This window comes from Capra hircus, chromosome 29, assembly GCF_001704415.2.
Source record: "Capra hircus breed San Clemente chromosome 29, ASM170441v1, whole genome shotgun sequence".
Lineage (NCBI taxonomy): Eukaryota > Metazoa > Chordata > Mammalia > Artiodactyla > Bovidae > Capra > Capra hircus.
Genome location: NC_030836.1, coordinates 5,360,280 through 5,379,111, shown reverse-complemented (window position 1 = coordinate 5,379,111; position 18,832 = coordinate 5,360,280). Strand labels below are relative to the sequence as shown.

The window sequence follows — 18,832 nt, the reverse complement described above, 5'->3', positions numbered from 1 at the left end:
TCTTTAACAAGTGGTTGACCAGTTTTCCCAGCACCACTTGTTAAACAGGTTGTCTTTTCTCCATTGTATATGTTTGCCTCCTTTGTTAAAGATAAGGTGTCCATAGGTGTGTGGATTTATCTCTGGGCTTTCTATTTTGTTCCACTGATCTATATTTCTGTCTTTGTGCCAGTACCATACTGTCTTGATGACTGTGGCTTTGTAGTAGAACCTGATGTCAGGCAGGTTGATTCCTCCAGTTCCATTCTTCTTTCTCAAGATTGCTTTGGCTGTTTGAGGTTTTTTATATTTCCATACAATTTGTGAAATTATTTGTTCTAGTTCTGTGAAAAAATACCATTGGTAGCTTGATAGGGATTGCATTGAATCTATAGATTGCTTTGGGTAGTGTACTTATTTTCACTATATTGATTCTTCAGATCCATGAACATGGTACATGTCTCCATCTATTTGTATCATCTTTGATTTCTTTCATCAGTGTTGTATAGTTTTCTATATATAGTTCTTTGGTTTCTTTAGTAAATTTATTCTTAAGTATTTTATTCTTTTCCTCACAATGGTGAATAGGATTGTTTCCTTAATTTCTTTTTATGTCTTTTCATTGTTAGTGTATAGGAATGCAAGGGATTTCTGTGTATTAATTTTATATCCTGCAACTTTACTATATTTGTTGCTTAGCTCTAGTAATTTTCTGGTGGTATCTTTAGCGTTTTCTATGCAGAGGATCTTGTCATCTGCAAATAGTGAGAGTTTTATTTCTTTTTTTCCATTCTGGATTCCTTTTATTTCTTTTTCTTCTCTAATTGCTGTGGCTAAAACTTCCAAAACTGTGCTGAATAGTAGTGGTGAGAGTGGGCACCCTTGTCTTGTTCCTGATTTTAGGGAAATGCTTTCCAGTTTTCACCACTGAGAATAATGTTTGCTGTGGGTTTATCATATATGGTTTCTATTATGTTGAGGTATGTTCCTTCTGTGCCTGCTTTCTGGGGAGTTTCTATCATAAATGGATGTTGAATTTTGTCAAAGGCTTTCTCTGCATCTATTGAGACAATCATATGGTTTTTATCTTTCAATTTGCTATGTGGTGTATCACATTGATTGATTTGTGAATAGTGAAGAATCCTTGCTTCCTTGGCATAAAGCTCACTTGGTCATGATGTATGATCTTTTAAATATGTTGTTGGATTCTGTTTGCTAGAATTTTGTTAAGGATTTTTGCATCTATGTTCATCAGTGATATTGGCCTGTAGTTTTCTTTTTTGTGGCATCTCTGTCTGGTTTTGGTATTAGAGTGATGGTGGCCTCATAGAATAAGTTTGGGAGTTTACCTTCCTCTGCAATTTTCTGGAAGAGTTTGAGTAGGATAGGTTTTAGCTCTTCTCTAAATTTCGTTAGAATTCGCCTGTGAAGCCATCTGGTGCTGGGCTTTTGTTTGTTGGAAGATTTTTGATTTCTCTGCTTGTGATGGGTCTGTTAAGATTTTATGTTTCTTCCTGGTTCAGTTTTGGATAGTTATACTTTTCTAAGAATTTGTCCATTGCTTCCAAATTATCCATTTTATTGGCATATAATTGCTAATAGTAGTGTCTTATGAACCTTTGTATTTCTGTGTTGTCTGTTGTGATCTCTCCATTTTCATTTCTAATTTTGTTGATTTGATTCTTATCCCTTTGTTTCTTGATGAGTCTGGCTAATGGTTTGTCTATTTTATTTATCTTCTCAAAGAACCAGCTTTTAGTTTTGTTGATTTTTGCTATAGTCCCCTTTATTTTTTTCTCATTTATTTTTGCTCTGATTTTTATGATTTCTCTCCTTCTACTAACTTCAGGCTTCTTCATTTCTTCTCTTTCTAGTTGTTTTAGGTGTAGAGTTAGGGCATTTATTTGATTTTCTCATTTTTCTTTAGGTAAGCTTGTATTGCTATGAACCTTCCTCTTAGCACTGCTTTTACTGAATCCCATATGTTTTGGGTTGTTGTGTTTTCATTTTCACTTGTTTCCATGAATATTTTGATTTCCTTTTCGATTTCTTCCGTGATTTGTTGGTTATTCAGAAGTGTGTTGTTTAGCCTCCATGTATTTGTATTGTTAACAGTTTTTTTTTCCCTGTAGTTGACATCTAATCTTACTGCATTATGATTAGAAAACATGCTTGAAATGCTTTCAATTTTTTGAATTTACCAAGGCTAGATTTATGGCCCAGAATGTGATCTATCCCAGAGAATGTTCCATGTGCGCTTGATAAAATGGTGAAATTCATTGTTTTGGGGTGAAATGTCCTATAGATATCAATTAGGTCTAACTAGTCCATTGTATCATTTAAAGGTTGTGGTTCCTTGCTAATTTTCTGTTTGGTTGATCTACCCATAGGTGTAAGTGTGGTATTAAAGTCTCCCACTATTATTTGTTACTATTAATTTCCCTTTTCATACTTGTTAGCATTTGCTTTCCATATTGAGATGCTTCTGTGTTGTGTGCATATATATTTATAATTGTTATATCTTCTTCTTGGATTGATCCTTTGATCATTATGTGGTGTCCTTCTTTGTTGCTTTACACGGTCTTTATTTCAAAGTCTATTTTATCTGATATGAGTATTGCTACTCCTGCTTTCTTTTGGTCTCTGTTTGTGTGAAATATTTTTTGTGCCCTTCACTTTCAATCTGCATGTATCCCTTGGATTGAGGTGCATCTCTTGTAGTTAGCATATATAGGGGTCTTGTTTTTGTATCCATTCAGCCAATCTTTGTCTTTTGGTTGAGGCATTCAACCTGTTTACATTTAAGGTAATTACTGATAAGTATGATCCCATTGCCATTTACTTTGTTGTTTGGGGTTCAATTTTATAAAACTTTTCTTTGTTTCCTGTCTAGAGAAGATCCTTTAGCCTTTGTTGAAGAGCTGGTTTGGTGGTGCTGAATTCTCTTAGCTTTTGCTTTTCTGTAAAGCTTTTAATTTCTCCTTCCTATCTGAATGAGATCCTTGCTGGGTATAGTAATCTAGACTGTAGTTTTTTCTCTTTCATCACTTTAAATATGTCCTGCCATTCCCTTCTGGCCTGAAGAGTTTCTTTTGAAAGATCAGCTGTTATCCTTATGGGGATCCTCTTGTATGTTATTTGTTGCTTTTCCTTTGCTGCTCTTAATATTTGCTTTTTGTGTTTGATTTTCATTAGTTTGACTGTTATGTGTCTTGGGGCATTTCACTTTGGGTTTATCCTTTTGGGACTCTCTGGGTTTCTTGGATTTGTGCGGCTATTTCCTTCCGCATTTTAGGAAAGTTTTCAACTATTATCTCAAGTATTTTCTCATACCCTTTCTTTTTGTCCCATCTGGGACACCTATGATTTGAATGTTGGGGCATTTAACATTCTTTTTTTCTTTTTTTCCTCTCTGCTTCATTTATTTCTGCCATTCTATCTTCCACCTCACTTATCCAATCTTCTGCCTCAGTTATTCTTGCATCTTCTCAATCCTCATCTCTAGTCTATTTATCTGTAGCTCCACTTTGTTTTCAAGATTTTGATCATCTTTACTATCACTATTCTGAATTCTTTTTCAGGTAGACTTCCTATCTCCTCCTCTTTTGTTTAAATTTGGTGGGCATTTATCGTGTTCCTTTACCTGCTGAATATTTCTCTGCCTTTTCACTTTGTTTGGATTGCTGTGTTTGGGGTGCCCTTAGTGTAGGCTGGAATTCATGCTTCCTCTTTATTGTGGAGCCTGCTCCTGGTGGGTGTGTTGGACTAGTGGCTTGTCAGGGTTTCCTGGTTTGGGGAGTTTGTACCTGTGTTCTGGTGGGTGGAGCTGAATCTCTTCTGTCTGACATGCAATGAAGTGTCCAGTAATGAGTTTTAGGGTGTCTATGTGTTTGGCATGGCTTTGGGCAGCCTGTTTTTTAATGCTCAGGGCTTTTAATGCTTTGCTGGAGAATTAGTGTGGTATGTTTTGCACTGGAACTTGTTGGCTTTTGGGTGGAGCTTGGTTTCAGTGTAGATATGGAGACTTGGGTGAGCTCTTGTCTATTAATGTTCCCTGGAATCACGAGTTGTCTGATGTTCTCAAGTTTTGGAGTTAAGCCTCTTGCCTCTGACTTTCATTCTTTCTCTTATGGTAGCTTCAAGACTTCTCCATCCATACAGCACAGATGATAAAACATCTAGGTTAATGGTGAAACAATTCTCCACAGTGAAGGATACCCCAGAGAGGTTCACAGAGTTACATGGATAAAAGAAGAGAGAGGAGGGAAATAGAGGTGGCCAGGAGGAGAAGAGGGGAATTCAAAAGGTGAGAGAGCAATCTAGCCAGTAATCAGTTCCCTAAGTGCTCTCCACAGTCTGGAATACCCAGAGAGATTCACATAGTTAAGTAGAGAAGAGAACGGAGAGGGAGGAGATAGAGGTGACCTGGGGGAGAGTCAAAAGGGGAGGGGGCAATCAAGGCAGTAATAACATCCCTAAGTGAAAATCGATACCAGAGATTAGATTCTTAAAGGTACAAAACTGATAAAAAATGCCAAAAAGCAAAGATTAAAAATCTAAAGGTTAGCCTCTCAAAAATACAATATAAAAAATACAAAGTGGAATCAATCACAAAATTTAAAAATCATATATATATGAAATTTACTTTAAAAATAGGGTCTTCTTTTTGTAAGGTAATAGTAGGCTATAAAAATGAAATTTAAAGGAATAATAAAGAACTTAAATTAAAAAAATTAAAAAGTGGTAGTAGTAAAACTATATCTGGGAATTTCTCTGGAGCTGTTGTGGGCAGTGTGGGGTGAGTTCAGTTTCATATAGTTCCTTCTTCCAGCTTGTACTTCTTCTCAAGGCCCAACCCTCCAATGCTTAGTCAATGTTAGCTACAGTGTTTTAATGTGTTGCACCTGTCACTCCCAGAGCAATTACCTCCTCTTTGTTTATTTTGCTTCCTCTGTTTTCAAGTCTCTTCGGTGTCTAATTTCCACCCTGACACAAGGCTCACTTGTTCAGTTGTGTTGTGGGGAGGGAGGAACACTGCGAACAAATATTGCTGGCGTGTGTGGGGAGTGCTCGCAGTGTGTGGACCACACTGGGTTTGTACCAGCTCATGGAAGCTTGTGCTTCCCGGGTCTACACTGCTCAGGCTCCAGGATGCTCTGCAAGGGAACTGTCAAAAGTGGGCCCTGCGTTTTGTGCACTTCCCAGGTCTAAGCCGCTCAGGTACTCAGCCGCTCTTGGGTACTCTGAAGGGCACAGACTCAGCTGGGCCTGCGTGTTGTGCTCTTCCAAGGTTCGAGCAGCTTAGGTGACCAGGTGCTTGGAGAGTGCACTGTCCCAGGTGGGCTGTGCATCTTAATCACCTTCCTGTCCCTAGCTGCTCTGTTTCCTGGGTGTGCTGTGAGAACATCATCTCAGGTGTGCCATGTGTCTCCTGTGGGGAGCTGATCTCAGGCTGCAGCCCTCCTGGCAGATGTCAACTGTCCAGGACCCCAGGAAGCTGTGGTTAGCAACTGGGAGCCTGCTCACAGTTTGGTGGAGAATGCCGTCTCTGGGGCCGAGATTGCCCCTCGCCTTCCAGCTCTGGTGTTGCCCACCTGCCTCTCTGCCTCCAGCATGGGGAGGGGCCGGCCAGCTCTCCTTCGGTATTCATTCAGTCCTTTGTTCTGTGAGCAGGCTAGGCTGCGCGTTAGAGCCTTTCACAGGAAAATTCAATTTTTTTTTTCTTTCTGGTGATTCCACAGTTTGGGTTACTATCTCATGTTAGCTCCCTCAGATTGTCCTCAGGGCTCAGGCCTAGTCCTTATCCTAAGCATGCAGCCCGTGCCTCCCTGTCCAGCCCCCACTCACTTGTGGCGGACATGAGCATCTGTGCTACTTCTCCACTGACTGTTGTGGTTAGGTGCGTATTCTGTGGGTTTTTTTTTTTTTTTTTCCCTTCCAGTTATGTTGCCTTCTGAGATTCCAAAACTCCCCACACACCCGCCTGTGAGATGGTTTCCTACTGTGTCAAAACTTCTCCTTCACAACTCCCTCCCAGGACAGGTCTCCATCCCTAACTCTTTTGCCTCTCTTTTTGTCTTTTTTATTTTGTCCTACCTCCTTTCGAAGAGAATGTGTTGCCTTTCTGGGTGCCTGGTGTCCTCCACCAGTGTTCAGAAGTTGTTTTGTAGAAGTTGCTCAGCATTTAAATGATCTTTTGATGAATTTATCAGGGAGAAAGTGGTCTCCCTGTCCTATTCCACCATCTTGGGACCGCCCCTACACTGCATTTTTAAAAATTCATTTTTGGCTGTGCTGGGTCTTGGTTGCTGCACATGGGCTTTGTCTAGTTGCTGCGAGTGGGGGCTATTCTTTATTGCGGTTCATGGGCTTCTCATTGTGGGGGCTTCTCTTGTTGAATAGCACAGGCTCTAGAGCGAGGATCAGTAGTTGTGGCTCATGGGCTTTGTTGCTCTGCAGCACGTGGAATCTTTTGGTATAAAAAATCAAACCCACATCCCCTGCATTGGTAGGAGGATTCTTAACCACTGGACCACCAGGGAAGTCTGCTCCACTGTGCTGAAGCATTGTGCTAAATCTATCACCCTATTTGTGTCAAGGCCATGCTTCCATTAGATGCTCCCAGTGAGGAACTAGATGCCGCAAGGATATTAAATGAGGCCCATTACTGGGAAACACGGACTCCCCTGATGGGAGGATTAGAGAGGCTGAGAGCAACGCTCTTGGGATTCTGCCACCAACACTCTTCTCTCTTTCTCTTTTACTCCCTATCTGGCTTTCTTGGCCTTTCCTAGCTCCCTTGTTATTTCTTTCACTGGCCTTTCCCCTGATAAATCTCTTGCTTATTGAATTCTCTTCTTGACTGCTCTTTCATGGACCTAGAATAACACCCTTTGAGAGCATTTTCCCTTGATTATCATCTTAATTCATTCCTCTTCCTCCTCTGCTTTCATCATTGAAGCTTCTCCAAAGTTGTTATTGTTTAACCTGATGTTGGAACTCTTTCCTCTTTCTTGTCCTGCTTTCTACTGTCTTCCTGTCCTTTCTTTTCCATTACTCTTGAGCAGGGTTCAAGAAGTCATCACTGATTTCTCTAGTGATTTATCACTAGAGACCAAAGCAGTTGGCTAATTTATTTTCTTTGAATTTAAGGCAGTCTTAATAACTATATTTTAGAATGTATGAGAAAACTTTTCATGACCTAGTGCAGTGCCCTCATTGTAGGTGAGGAGGCTGTCATCAGACAGCTGGAGGAATTTGTCCTATTTAACGAGGTTTCCTAGGTGGCGCTAGTGGTAAAGAACCCACCTGCCAAGGCAGGAGACGTAAGAGACTTGGGTTCAATCCCAAGGTATGAAGATCCCCTGGAGGAGGGCATGGCAACCCACTACAGCATTCTTGCCTGGAGAATCCCATGGACAGAGGAGCCTCGTGGGCTGGTCCATAGGGTCACAAGGAGTTGCATATAACTAAAGTGACTTGGCATGCACTCATGCATGTTCCATTGAAGGGCAGATTAAGGAACAGCAGCCTGGTCTGTTTTTCTTTTGAACTCTTAGCTTTACCATGTGGGTTAAGGCTCAGGATGGAGCAGAACTTTAGAGGGCACCATGGACTATGTATTTGTCTAAATATTCATTACATTTAAAAGATGAGTGTGATTATAGCATTACTTGTAATAGTAGAAAACTATAAACAATACAGAACTTCAATCATTGAGAAGTAGTTAAATACATTACTATGATAGTACATGAAGCTATTAAAATATATATTGTATAAGAGTAATGATGTGGATATATGCTTATAATATAGTATTGAATGGGAAAAACAGTTTCAAAAATATCTATGGTGGTGGTTTATTGGTGATGTTATGTCCAACTCTTTTGTGACTCCATGGACTGTAGCCTGTCAAGCTCCTTTGTCCATGGGATTCTCCAGTCAAGAAGACTGTAGTGGGTAGCCATTCCCTACTCCAGGGGATCTTCCTGACCCAGAAATCAAACCTGGATCTCCTGCATTGCAGGCGGATTGTTTACTGACTGAGCTACGAGGGAAGTCCATAATCCTTAATGCTGTACAAAAGTAAACCTGTATTATCATTGTAGTTAGAAGAAGAATGCATGGAAGGAAAAAAGGAGGGATTTTATGGAATTAGAAGTGAGGTTTGTTTAATCTAGTGTCTACCATTTGACTAGGGTAAACTAGTCAAATTTGGCTGTGCTCTAACTGTGTTACTACAGTAATTACATAATGAAAAAATTACCAAATGTGTTTAAGTCAGCTTTAGTAAGTCATTTTGTAAATGCAGTCATTAATATCATAACCTCTATGGAAGTATGCTTTGCATTCAAGACAGTGATTAAAAATAAATTTTGGAAAGTACAACATAAATTTTGGAAGGAGGCAATGATCTGCACATACAAAGGCAATAAGATAGTTTCCATTTCTCCATCCATATCTATACTTTGTAAGGGCTTTCCTGGTGGACAGTAAAAAGTCTGAGTAAGACACAACTGAGCAACTAACACTTTATTTTATACTTTGTAAGGTATAATGAAACACTATACGTGATTAGAATTTAATCTTATTAAAAATGTAAGAACATACAATTTGTGAATTTCACTGTGAAAATTTACTCCCTCTGCATAATTAAGAAATGTGGTACTTGTCCCTGATGGTCAATTCTCATATTCCCACAAATGGTTAGCAATGTAATACTATGAATTAATTAGAAAAGACAGTATTTTATAAATTAGATATATCATAAAATGAAAGTTTCTTAATAAATGTTTAAGAAGAAAAGAGACATAGAGTTATATAATGGCCCAGGAATGCTGAGAACTTTATAAAAAGTTGATGAAATTTGAGTTATAATAAAATTTTAATTTACCTGGGTGGATGTTCATATTCTTTTTTACTCTTTTATTCTAAAGTGAATGTGATTATATGGCTTCTATCTGCCTCCCTGAGTAACTACCAGGATTATGACAGCAGCAACAATCATAATAAAGACAATGACAATAGCATTAAAGTACATAAAATACAAATTAGGTTCTAGCACTTACACTGTGCTAAATGCTTTATATATTTTTTATCAATTTACTCATAAAACAACCACATAAAATAATATTCTAATAACTTATTTTACAAATAAGGAAATCAAAGTTCAGAGAATACATGATAGATCTGGGATCCAAATTCATGTCTGATGTAAAACTTTGTTATTGTTGTTATTCAATTGCTCAGTCATGTCTGACTCTTTGCAACCCCGTGGACTGCAGTACACCAGGCTTCCCTGTCCTTACCTATTTCTTGGAGTTTGCTCAAATGCATGTCCATTGAGTTGATGATGCCATCTAACCATCTCATCCTCTGTTGCCCTCTTCTCCTCTTGCCTTCAGTTTTTCCCAGCATCAGGGTCTTTTCCAATAAGTCAGCTCTTCCCATCAGGTAGCCAAAGTACTGGAGCTTCAGCTTCACCTTCCAATGAATATTCAGAGTTGATTTCCTTTAGGATTGACTGGCTTGATCTCCTTGCTGTCCGAGGGACTTTCAAGAGTCTTCTCCAGCACCACAGTTTAAAAGCATTAATTCTTTGCCACTTAGCCTTCTTTATGGTCCAACTCTCACATCCATACATGACTACTGGAAAAACTGTAGCTTTAACTATATGGACCTTTGTTGGCAAAGTAATGTCTCTGCTTTTTAAGATGCTGTCTAGGTTTGTCATAGCCTTTCTTTCCAAGGAGCAGGCGTCTTTTAATTTCACATCTGTAGTCACCATGGTATAAGGGTTAAATGGTATATCCTATGCAAACTGTACTAGAAGCTATTATAAGCGAGCATTCAAAAAGTAAGTTCAGGGACTTCCCTGGCAGTCCAGTGGTTAAAACTTTGCCTTCCAGTGCAAGGGGCGCAGGTTTGATTCCTGGTCAGAGATTAAGATTCCACATGATGCACAGTGTGGCCAAACAAACAAAAACAGAAAGCAAGTTCTTTGACATTTTAACTTATAACCTCAGAATTATCCATCAGCTAATAATATTTTTTTATGTTCAACAGAAGAATGGGTGGATTAGCACCCCCAGATGACAGCTGGAAAGGAGGTCTTAAAGTGCCCTACAATGTTGGACCTGGATTTATTGGAAACTTTTCTGCACAGTTAAGAGATTATTTTTATTGTAACCCTCTTTAGGGGGAGGAAACCTTTTTTCAAAAAGCAATTTTAGAGGATGACTGAAAAGTAAAATATACCATCAGCAGGAGACATAACAACAGGTTGGAAAGGGTATTATGCTTGTATCCTCACGATTGGACAGTTATTGCTTATGTGCATTTAGAAATAGTCAAAACAATGGAAGATTTAAAAAATGTGGGTGGCAAGCTGTTAACCAATATTGTTAGCCTGTGTCCTCTATTTTTGTGTTAGAAAAGTCAAGATGCATATCCATTCCAACAATAAAGTGGAAAGAATTTACAACGTGATTGGAACTCTCAGAGGAGCAGTGGAGCCAGGTAATTTAGTCATTTGTTCGGCAAATATGGATTGGGCAATTCTTTGGTGCCAGATACTGCTCTGCGCTCCGGGAATGTAGAGTGAACAAAGCAAGGCAACTCTTAGTCCTAATGGAACTCACGTAAACACAAAACAGATCCATAGGAGGTAATTTTGCATTGTGATGCATGTTGTGAATAAAGGTTGGGACTAGAGTGGTCAGATGAGCAAGCTTGCTGAAAAACTATGCATGCTTCAATTAAAGGAACAAGGGAGGAGGAGCAGGGAGAGATGGTTTCTAGGTGTTTAATCTGAGCATTTTTTCTTTTTAAAGAACTCCAGATTTCTTTAATGGATATTTTGCATGGAGAAATACCTTCATAATAATGATAAATAATACTCTTATGCAGTTAAGATAACTTCAAGTTAATGAATCCTGTACATGGCTTTATTTTTTTTTTTTTTGCACTGAAATTGGTAAAATACATAGACATGTGATTTCCATATGATTTCAGATGACCTGCTCAGTGATACATTTGAAAATAATCTTACTTTATTATGTTTTGATTCCTTAGGACCTATAAATTTGTAACCAAAATAGAATTAAACTGCATATCTCTCATACAAGCAGCCAGTATTTTCTTTCAGGGATAAAGATATTGATATGCCTTCCAGTGAGCACTAAGTGATATGCAACTATTTATTGAACCTCACTGAGTACATGTTTTGTGCCAGCTCTGTGCTAGGCTTTGGGGATGGAGGGATTTTTATAAAAGACCCAGACCAGGGACAAGGAGCCCCCTACATTGAAGTGTGGTAAATGCTTTATCAACATGAAGAGACTGCCCTGAAAGCAGGGTAGTGGTGTGATTTCCTCCCCCTGTAGAAATGGGAGCAGATTATAGAGAGGTAGAATCTCTGAGCTGTACCGTAAAAACTAAGTAGAAAGAGTAGAACATGGAGAACTCATTACATGGCCACTGTATTCTTTTACTCTGAAAATACTGGAAGCAGTGTAAATTGATAAAAGAGGAGTAACAGAGAATTATATAAAGAGGTGGAAAAGGATACTTTTATATTCACTTATCATTACTTATATAGTTATAATTACTATAATTCATTGAAGTATTTACATTTGCTTATCGCATGTATATTTTCTTCATACATCACATTCAGAATAGTGATATATTTATGTAAGTCTTTAGGAATGTTGCTATCTTGAGTCCTTAGTGCCTCGTGTTTGGATGCTATTGAGTCATTTGCTGTTTGCTCTGTTCTTGACCTGGAATGGAAAGTAATTTTGCAATGATGCTTTCTAGACAGATATGTCATTCTTGGAGGTCACCGTGACTCCTGGGTGTTTGGTGGCATTGACCCTCAGAGTGGAGCAGCTGTCGTTCATGAAATTGTCCGGAGTTTTGGAAAGCTGAAAAAAGAAGGTAATATAAGCAAAAAGTAAAAAGACCATTTTTTCTGAATCTCAGTTTGGTCTTCAGTAAAGTGAGTGTAAAATTACCACCTCAGTGGTTTGTGTGAAACAGCAGAGAGGCTGCATGCAAATTAAATCATAGTAGTAGCATACAATATGTAATAGTGGTTAGGAGCAGAGAGTAGCTTTCGGTAGTTAGCAGCTATATTACTTGTGTTCAGTTGCTCAGTTGTGTCTGACTCTTTGCAACCCCACGGACTGTAGCCCACCAGGCTCCTCTTTCCATGGGATTCTCCAGGCAAGAATACTGGAGTGGGTCGCTACATCCTCCTCCAGAGGATCATTCCAACCCAGGGATCAAACCTGCATCTCCTCCATTAGAGATGGATTCTTTACCAGCTGTGCCACCTTATGTTGGTTAATAATATTGTTTGTTCTTTTATATATTTATTTGTAATAATTCCTTTATATGTAATATTCACATTACTTATGTTTAGACATTAAATTATAACCTGAAATAAAGGAATTATACTGTTCATGGTTTCTTTTGGCAATAAAGAAGATGGAAATGAGTTTCTTCACTGGAGAATAGCCACCAGAATTAGATTATAAGCCATTGTGTCCTGGTCTGAGAAATGTGAACAGGAGTTCCTTGGGCTCTTCCAGCCTCAGGCCTCAGGTCAAGGGCACTAAGTGACTGAGGAGATGAAAGCTTATTCAGGTAAATGCTGGTCTTCTTGCTTAATAGGATACTGTCAAAAGTTTTATATCTGCATTCTCACACTCCAGCTTTGGTTTCTCTCGCAGACTTTCAGATTATACTATACTATCAGACTGACCATTACTTCAGTCATTTTAGAACCTTTTTATGAAACCAAAATAAAATTTAGTTCAAATGGTTGTTTGTTAAAATGAACATTTCACACTGAGAACAGAAGGTCTGTGTTTACTGCTCCTGCAGACAAGGTGTCTGGACTGAATGTGATCCACAATTTTTCTTTTTTTTAGCAACAGTGAAAGTAGTGAAAATATGTTACGTTTAGTAAAAATATGTTATGTTTGCATGGTACCTATTTTCTCAGAGAATCAATGTTATTATGTGTGCTGTCTGTTTTGAACACATAGCACCAGGGAGATGTTTACCTAGTTATTTCTCATTTCAATTTACAAATATGTTAACTGATGGACTTCCCTGGTGGTCTAGTGATTAAGACTCCATGCTTCCAGTGCAGGGGACACAGATTCGAACCCTGGTTGGAAAGATACCACATGCAGTGAAGTGTGGCCAAAAACAAACAAAAAGCAAAAATAAATTAACTGAGTGTTTCAGTTCAGTTCAGTTCATTTCGGTTCAGTTGCTCAGTTGTGTCCAACTCTTTGCGACCCCATGAATTGCAGCATGCCAGGCCTCCCTGTCCATCACCAACTCACGGAGTTTACCCAAACTCATGTCCATCGAGCCGGTGATGCCATCTAGCCATCTCATCCTCTGTCATCCCCTTCTCCTGTCCCCAGTCCTTCCTGACATCAGGGTCTTTTCCAGTGAGTCAACTCTTTGCATGACGTGGCCAAAGTATTGGAGTTTCAGCTTCAGCATCAGTCCTTCCAAAGAACACCCAGGATGGTCTCCTTTAGAATGGACAGGTTGGATCTCCTTGCAGTCCAGGGGACTCTCAAGAGTCTTCTCCAACACCACAGTTCAAAAGCATCAATTCTTTGGTGCTCAGCTTTCTTCACAGTCCAACTGTCACATCCATACATGACCACTGGAAAAACCATAGCCTTGACTAGACGGACCTTTGTTGGCAAAGTAATGTCTCTGCTTTTGAATATGCTATCTAGGTTGGTCATAACTTTCCTTGCAAGGAGTAAGCATCTTTTAATTTTGTGGCTGCAGTCACCATCTGCAGTGATTTTGGAGCACCAAAAAATAAACTCTGACACTGTTTCCCCATCTATTTGCCATGAAGTGATGGGACCAGATGCCATGATCTTAAGTTTTCTGAATGTTGAGCTTTAGCCCAACTTTTTAACTCTCTTCTTTCACTTTCAACAAGAGGCTTCTTAGTTCCTCTTCACTTTCTGCTGAAGTGTTTAGGATTTAGTAATTCACCCAAGGTTGTGTAGTGGGTGTGCAACAGAGTCTGGGACTGAAATTCAGATTTCTGGCTCCCAGTCCAAAAAACCGTGACATCTCTCTTTGAAATCAAATCTAAGGGTGCTCTATTCTTTTTACCATAGTTTTCTTATTCTTTAAGAAAACAGAATTATGGAAACTAGAATTTACATAGTTTTTAATATTATTATGAAATGTTTCATTATTTTGGAAGAAGGATCCCTGTGGTAAATATAAAACATGACTATGACAGTTTCGGAGTATGCCTACAGACTGCAGTGATGAAGAATAATAATTATTGGGGGATTTGATAATAACTATTAATACTCTTAACAAACATGAAGCACTTGACTCAATAGCCAGAGGGATATTCAGTCTTAATAAGCACGAATGAAATATGTACTGAAACAATGGCAACTTGCACTGTTTAGAACACTTGTTTAGTGCTATCTTTATAACTGTTATGCCATTTCATCCTCCCAACAGTCAAAAAGTATCTTTATCTTTGCTCTGCTCTTCTTGGTATACAGGTGATGAAACAGGGATTTAGCAAGTTTGAGTAACATTCCCTTGGTCATACTGCTAGTAAGTGAAAGAACCAGGGCTTGAATTAAGATCTTTTAAACTCCAAGGTCAGTGTTTTTAACTCCAAGCCATATGACCTTGCTACTGAATGATGTACTTTTCAGCAGCAGCAGACACTGTTGTTGCAAACGGAGCTCCTGTTGACTAATTCTGGCAGAGAATCGAGTGAAGTCACACAACCAACTGACACTGAACAATTGTTTGTGTGGCGCCAGTGCAGCTCGGAAGAGTTGTAAAGGATTTTCTCTCAGTTCTGTTGGCTATAAGAGCATAGTCTACATCTAGCACTTTCTTTCACTCTAGGCAGCTGCAGACCGCAGATGGCTTCCTGTTCTTAGCCTGTCATTGTAAACCTATTAGAATGTTTTATGAACTCATAGAATATTTGTTTAAAATTATTTATTTAAATTTATTTATTTGTAATTGAAGGATAATCACAATATTGCTTTGGTTTCTGCCATACACCAACATGAATCAGCCATTTGTATACATATGTCTCCTCCCTCTTAAGCCTCCCTCCCACCTCTCATCCCATCCCATCCCTCTAGGTTGTCACAGAGCCCCTGTTTGAGTTCCTTGGATCTCATAGAATTTTTACCATGTCTGCATTCCCCCTCTTTTTCAGTACAAATGCTCTACTTTGTATTGACAGATCAGCTTTAAAATCATTGGGAAGGAAATTAAAATTATTACCATAATTCACCCTTCCTAAGCAACCAGTGAATTTTTGCTGTTGTTATGCTGTTGGGCATGCTGATGTCTTGGCTATATTGTGCATTTTCCCAGCTTTTATCAGTTCAGTTCAGTTGCTCAGTTGTGTCCAATTCTTTGCAACCCCCTGGACTGTAGCATGCCAGGCTTCCCTGTCCATCACCAACTCCTGGAGTTTACTCACATTCATGCCCGTTGATTCGGTGATGCCATCCAACCATCTCATCCTCTGTTGTACCCTTCTCCTCCCATCTTCAATCTTTCCCAGCATCAGAGTCTTTTCCAGTGAGTCAGTTCTTTGCATCAGGTGACCAAAGTATTGGAGCTTCAACTTCAGCATCAGTCCTTCCAATGAATATTCAGGACTGATTTCTTTTAGGATGAACTGGTTGGATCTCCATGCAGTCCAAGGGACTCTCAAGAGTCTTCTCCAACACTATAGTTCAAAAGCATCAATTCTTCATCACTCAGCTTTCCTTATGGTCCAACTCTCACATCCATACATGACTACTGGAGAAACCATAGCTTTGACTAGACGGAACTTTGTTGGCAAAGTAATGTCTCTGCTTTTTAATATGCTATCTAGAATGGTCATAACTTTTCTTCCAAGGAGAAAGCATCTTTTAATTTCATGGCTGCAAGTCATCATCTTAGGTATGCACATATATTTCAGGATGGAGGCCTCGAAGAACAATTCTGTTTGCGAGCTGGGATGCAGAAGAATTTGGTCTTTTTGGTTCTACTGAGTGGGCAGAGGTTAGTTGGTAATTCGATGTAAGATACATTTTCATAATAATAAAACATAATATTTACTTCACAAGAATGTAAGAATAATGTCAATCTAGCAAGAAAATATTCAAACATTTTTTTCAAAAGTCTGAAACAACATATTCATGTTCAAAATTCTTGTCACATGAGAACTAAATTGTACTTGAACTTTTAAAGCCACTTAATGTCAATTGTGGAAATAATTTTTGCTTTCTGAGGATGTGCTGGTAGCTAAATAAATCCACTAGAAACTGTACATCATAATAAGATATCAGGTCAGTTTTTTCAGGTTAGCTGCTAAAGCTATTCACATTTAAATACTCCTTGAGGTTGTACTGTCTTCCTCATATCATAATGGCCTACTTTAAATCATGCTAAGAGTGAGATGGAAAATCTCACCACAGAATATTTATGAGGCTTCTTGCAAAGTAATTTTACCTGCATACATTGTTGGCTGTGGGTAATAGAGCATTGCTAGTAAAGTAGATATATGCAAAAATAACATTTATTACATTAACTTCTAGTCATGATATAAATATTTACTTATCTCCTATTATCTTGAAATTATTAGAAGCCATGTGTACTTATATTTTATTTGAAGTTTACGAAGAAAAAAATGGTGTTCCTGTAAATGAAGATTTATGCTGGTGTCAAGAAGAGCCGAAATATCTTGATTTCCCTCTTTCATATTTTCTTCACTTAGTTTCATGTTTTTTTCACTTTATTTTTTATAGTCAGGACACAGAAAATTGCTTGTTTTCGAGGTTCAGAATCCACTTCTATCAAAAAAAAAATCTTGTTACTCTTTGGCATTATTTTAAACTTGAAAACAAAGTTTTAAAAGTTTTGACCAGTAGGTGGTACCATAACACAGAAGAACTTAGCTTCTAGGATTATGTGTGATTAAGAACTCAACTTTTCTGCTCACCATGTTAAGAATGTGGACAGTTTCATCTCAAATTTTAGTCTTAAAAATGTTTTGCTCGTTATTTCTTGCCAAATTCTTTCAAACGTTGAAAATCTGGAAAGTCTTATATGTCAAACTTGGGGTGAACTTGAGCCAGCTTCATCCACACACCATTCAGTAAATGTATCTGTGCATTTAAGAAGGGAGTTACGGCTGTATGTTTAATTATTCATTTACTTTATTTATTTATTATAGGAAAATTCCAGACTCCTTCAGGAGCGTGGTGTGGCCTATATCAATGCTGATTCTTCTATAGAAGGTGAGTATCATCAGTTTCATAGGAAAATATATATGATCTTGGTAGGAGCAGCAGTTTAGTTCATAAATCATGCACTGCCGAGGAATAGAAATCCGGTGACAGGTGGTGAGGGAACCTCCTGCTGGTTCGTTGCACTCACGGCAGCTGTGAGCTCTAGGATGCTAATTTGGACTCTATTGAAACAGCACCCTTTGATTTGTTTGTTTCATCTGGCAGATACCGTATCTATGGTAGGAATTCAGTGATTGTTAAATGAATAAATTGTTTATGGAACTAGAGATTTCTATAATTTTAGAGTGGGATATCAAAAAGCTATGATTATGTTTAACTCCTGTCATTATCATATCATGCATACAAATTTTGAGGACAGATACTGGCTTCCAAGATTTCATCTTTCACCAAGGTTTTTTCCTTCTAAATTTTTTTCTTCAATTCAAATACTTACTAAGCTCCTCTCTATACAATGAACTTTCCAAGATTTCAAATGAATTAGAGGTTGATAAAGAACAATCTAATACTCAGGAGTTTAAGATTTAGTATGTACTGTGCTGTGCTTAGTCTCTGAGTCATGTCAAACTCTTTGCGACTCCAGGGACTGCAGCCTGTCAGGCTCCTTTGTTCATGGGAATTCTCCAGGTAAGAATACTGGAGTGGTTTGTCATGCCCTCATGCAGGGGATCTTTGCAACCCAGGGATCAAACCCAAGTCTCCTGCATTGCAGGAGGATTGTTTACCATCTGAGTCACCAGGGAAGCCCAAGATTTAGTATAGATAATAAAATAAATCAGTTTAGGATTCTGATATATGCAGGTACTCTCAGAAAGATATTAAGGTACTGATCTTGGAATTCAGAGGACAGAATGATAGCAACTTCAGGAAAGGCTAGAGAAATGAGATAAGCATTGAAGATAGGACTTTTGAATGGGTTTGTTTTGATAAACAGAGATTCAAATGAAGAGACAAGCTTAGGTCAACTTCCAAGAAACCCAAACAATCCATTGTCACTCACAGCACCATGGTGATGGTTTAGTTGCTGAGTTGTGTCTGACTCTTGCGACCCCGTGGACTGTAGCCTGGCAGGCTCCTCTGTCCATGGGATTTTCCAGGCAAGAATGCTGGAGTGGTTTGCTGTTTCCTTCATCAGGGGATCTTCCCAACCCAGGGATCAAACCCAGGACTCCTGCACTGCAGGCAGATTCTTTACTGACTGAGCTACCAGGGAAGCTGGTATGAATCACATTACACCATAGCCCCGCCCTTCTTTCTGTTCCTTGACCACATGCAACTTATCAGCCACTGTGACTGCTGTTCTGTATACTCAGATTGCTGTTCAACCCACCATCTGTTTAATTCTTAAAGTCTCCTTAGGAATGCCAATTTTTTCCAGGTAAAGGTATCTTTGCAATACTCATCACTGCCATTATTAAGTAATTATTTGTTTTACAAACTGCCTCCCTTTCTAGACTATATTCTTCCACCAGGAACAGGTGGGATCATACATCTCCATCCCTGCATGTCTCAAA

At 38.7% G+C, this 18,832-nt stretch overlaps 1 protein-coding gene across 1 annotated transcript in view; it reads left to right on the top strand.

Annotated features, from left to right (window-relative positions):
• FOLH1B (folate hydrolase 1B) overlaps window positions 1–18,832 on the top strand; it is a 72,429-nt gene that overhangs the window by 35,580 nt on the left and 18,017 nt on the right. Inside the window, exons 8-12 of the mRNA XM_018043532.1 lie at window positions 10,042–10,140; window positions 10,409–10,494; window positions 11,794–11,913; window positions 15,989–16,071; window positions 17,246–17,309. Of these exons, the coding sequence (XP_017899021.1) occupies window positions 10,042–10,140; window positions 10,409–10,494; window positions 11,794–11,913; window positions 15,989–16,071; window positions 17,246–17,309 (452 nt within the window). The remainder of the gene's footprint in view (window positions 1–10,041; window positions 10,141–10,408; window positions 10,495–11,793; window positions 11,914–15,988; window positions 16,072–17,245; window positions 17,310–18,832) is intronic.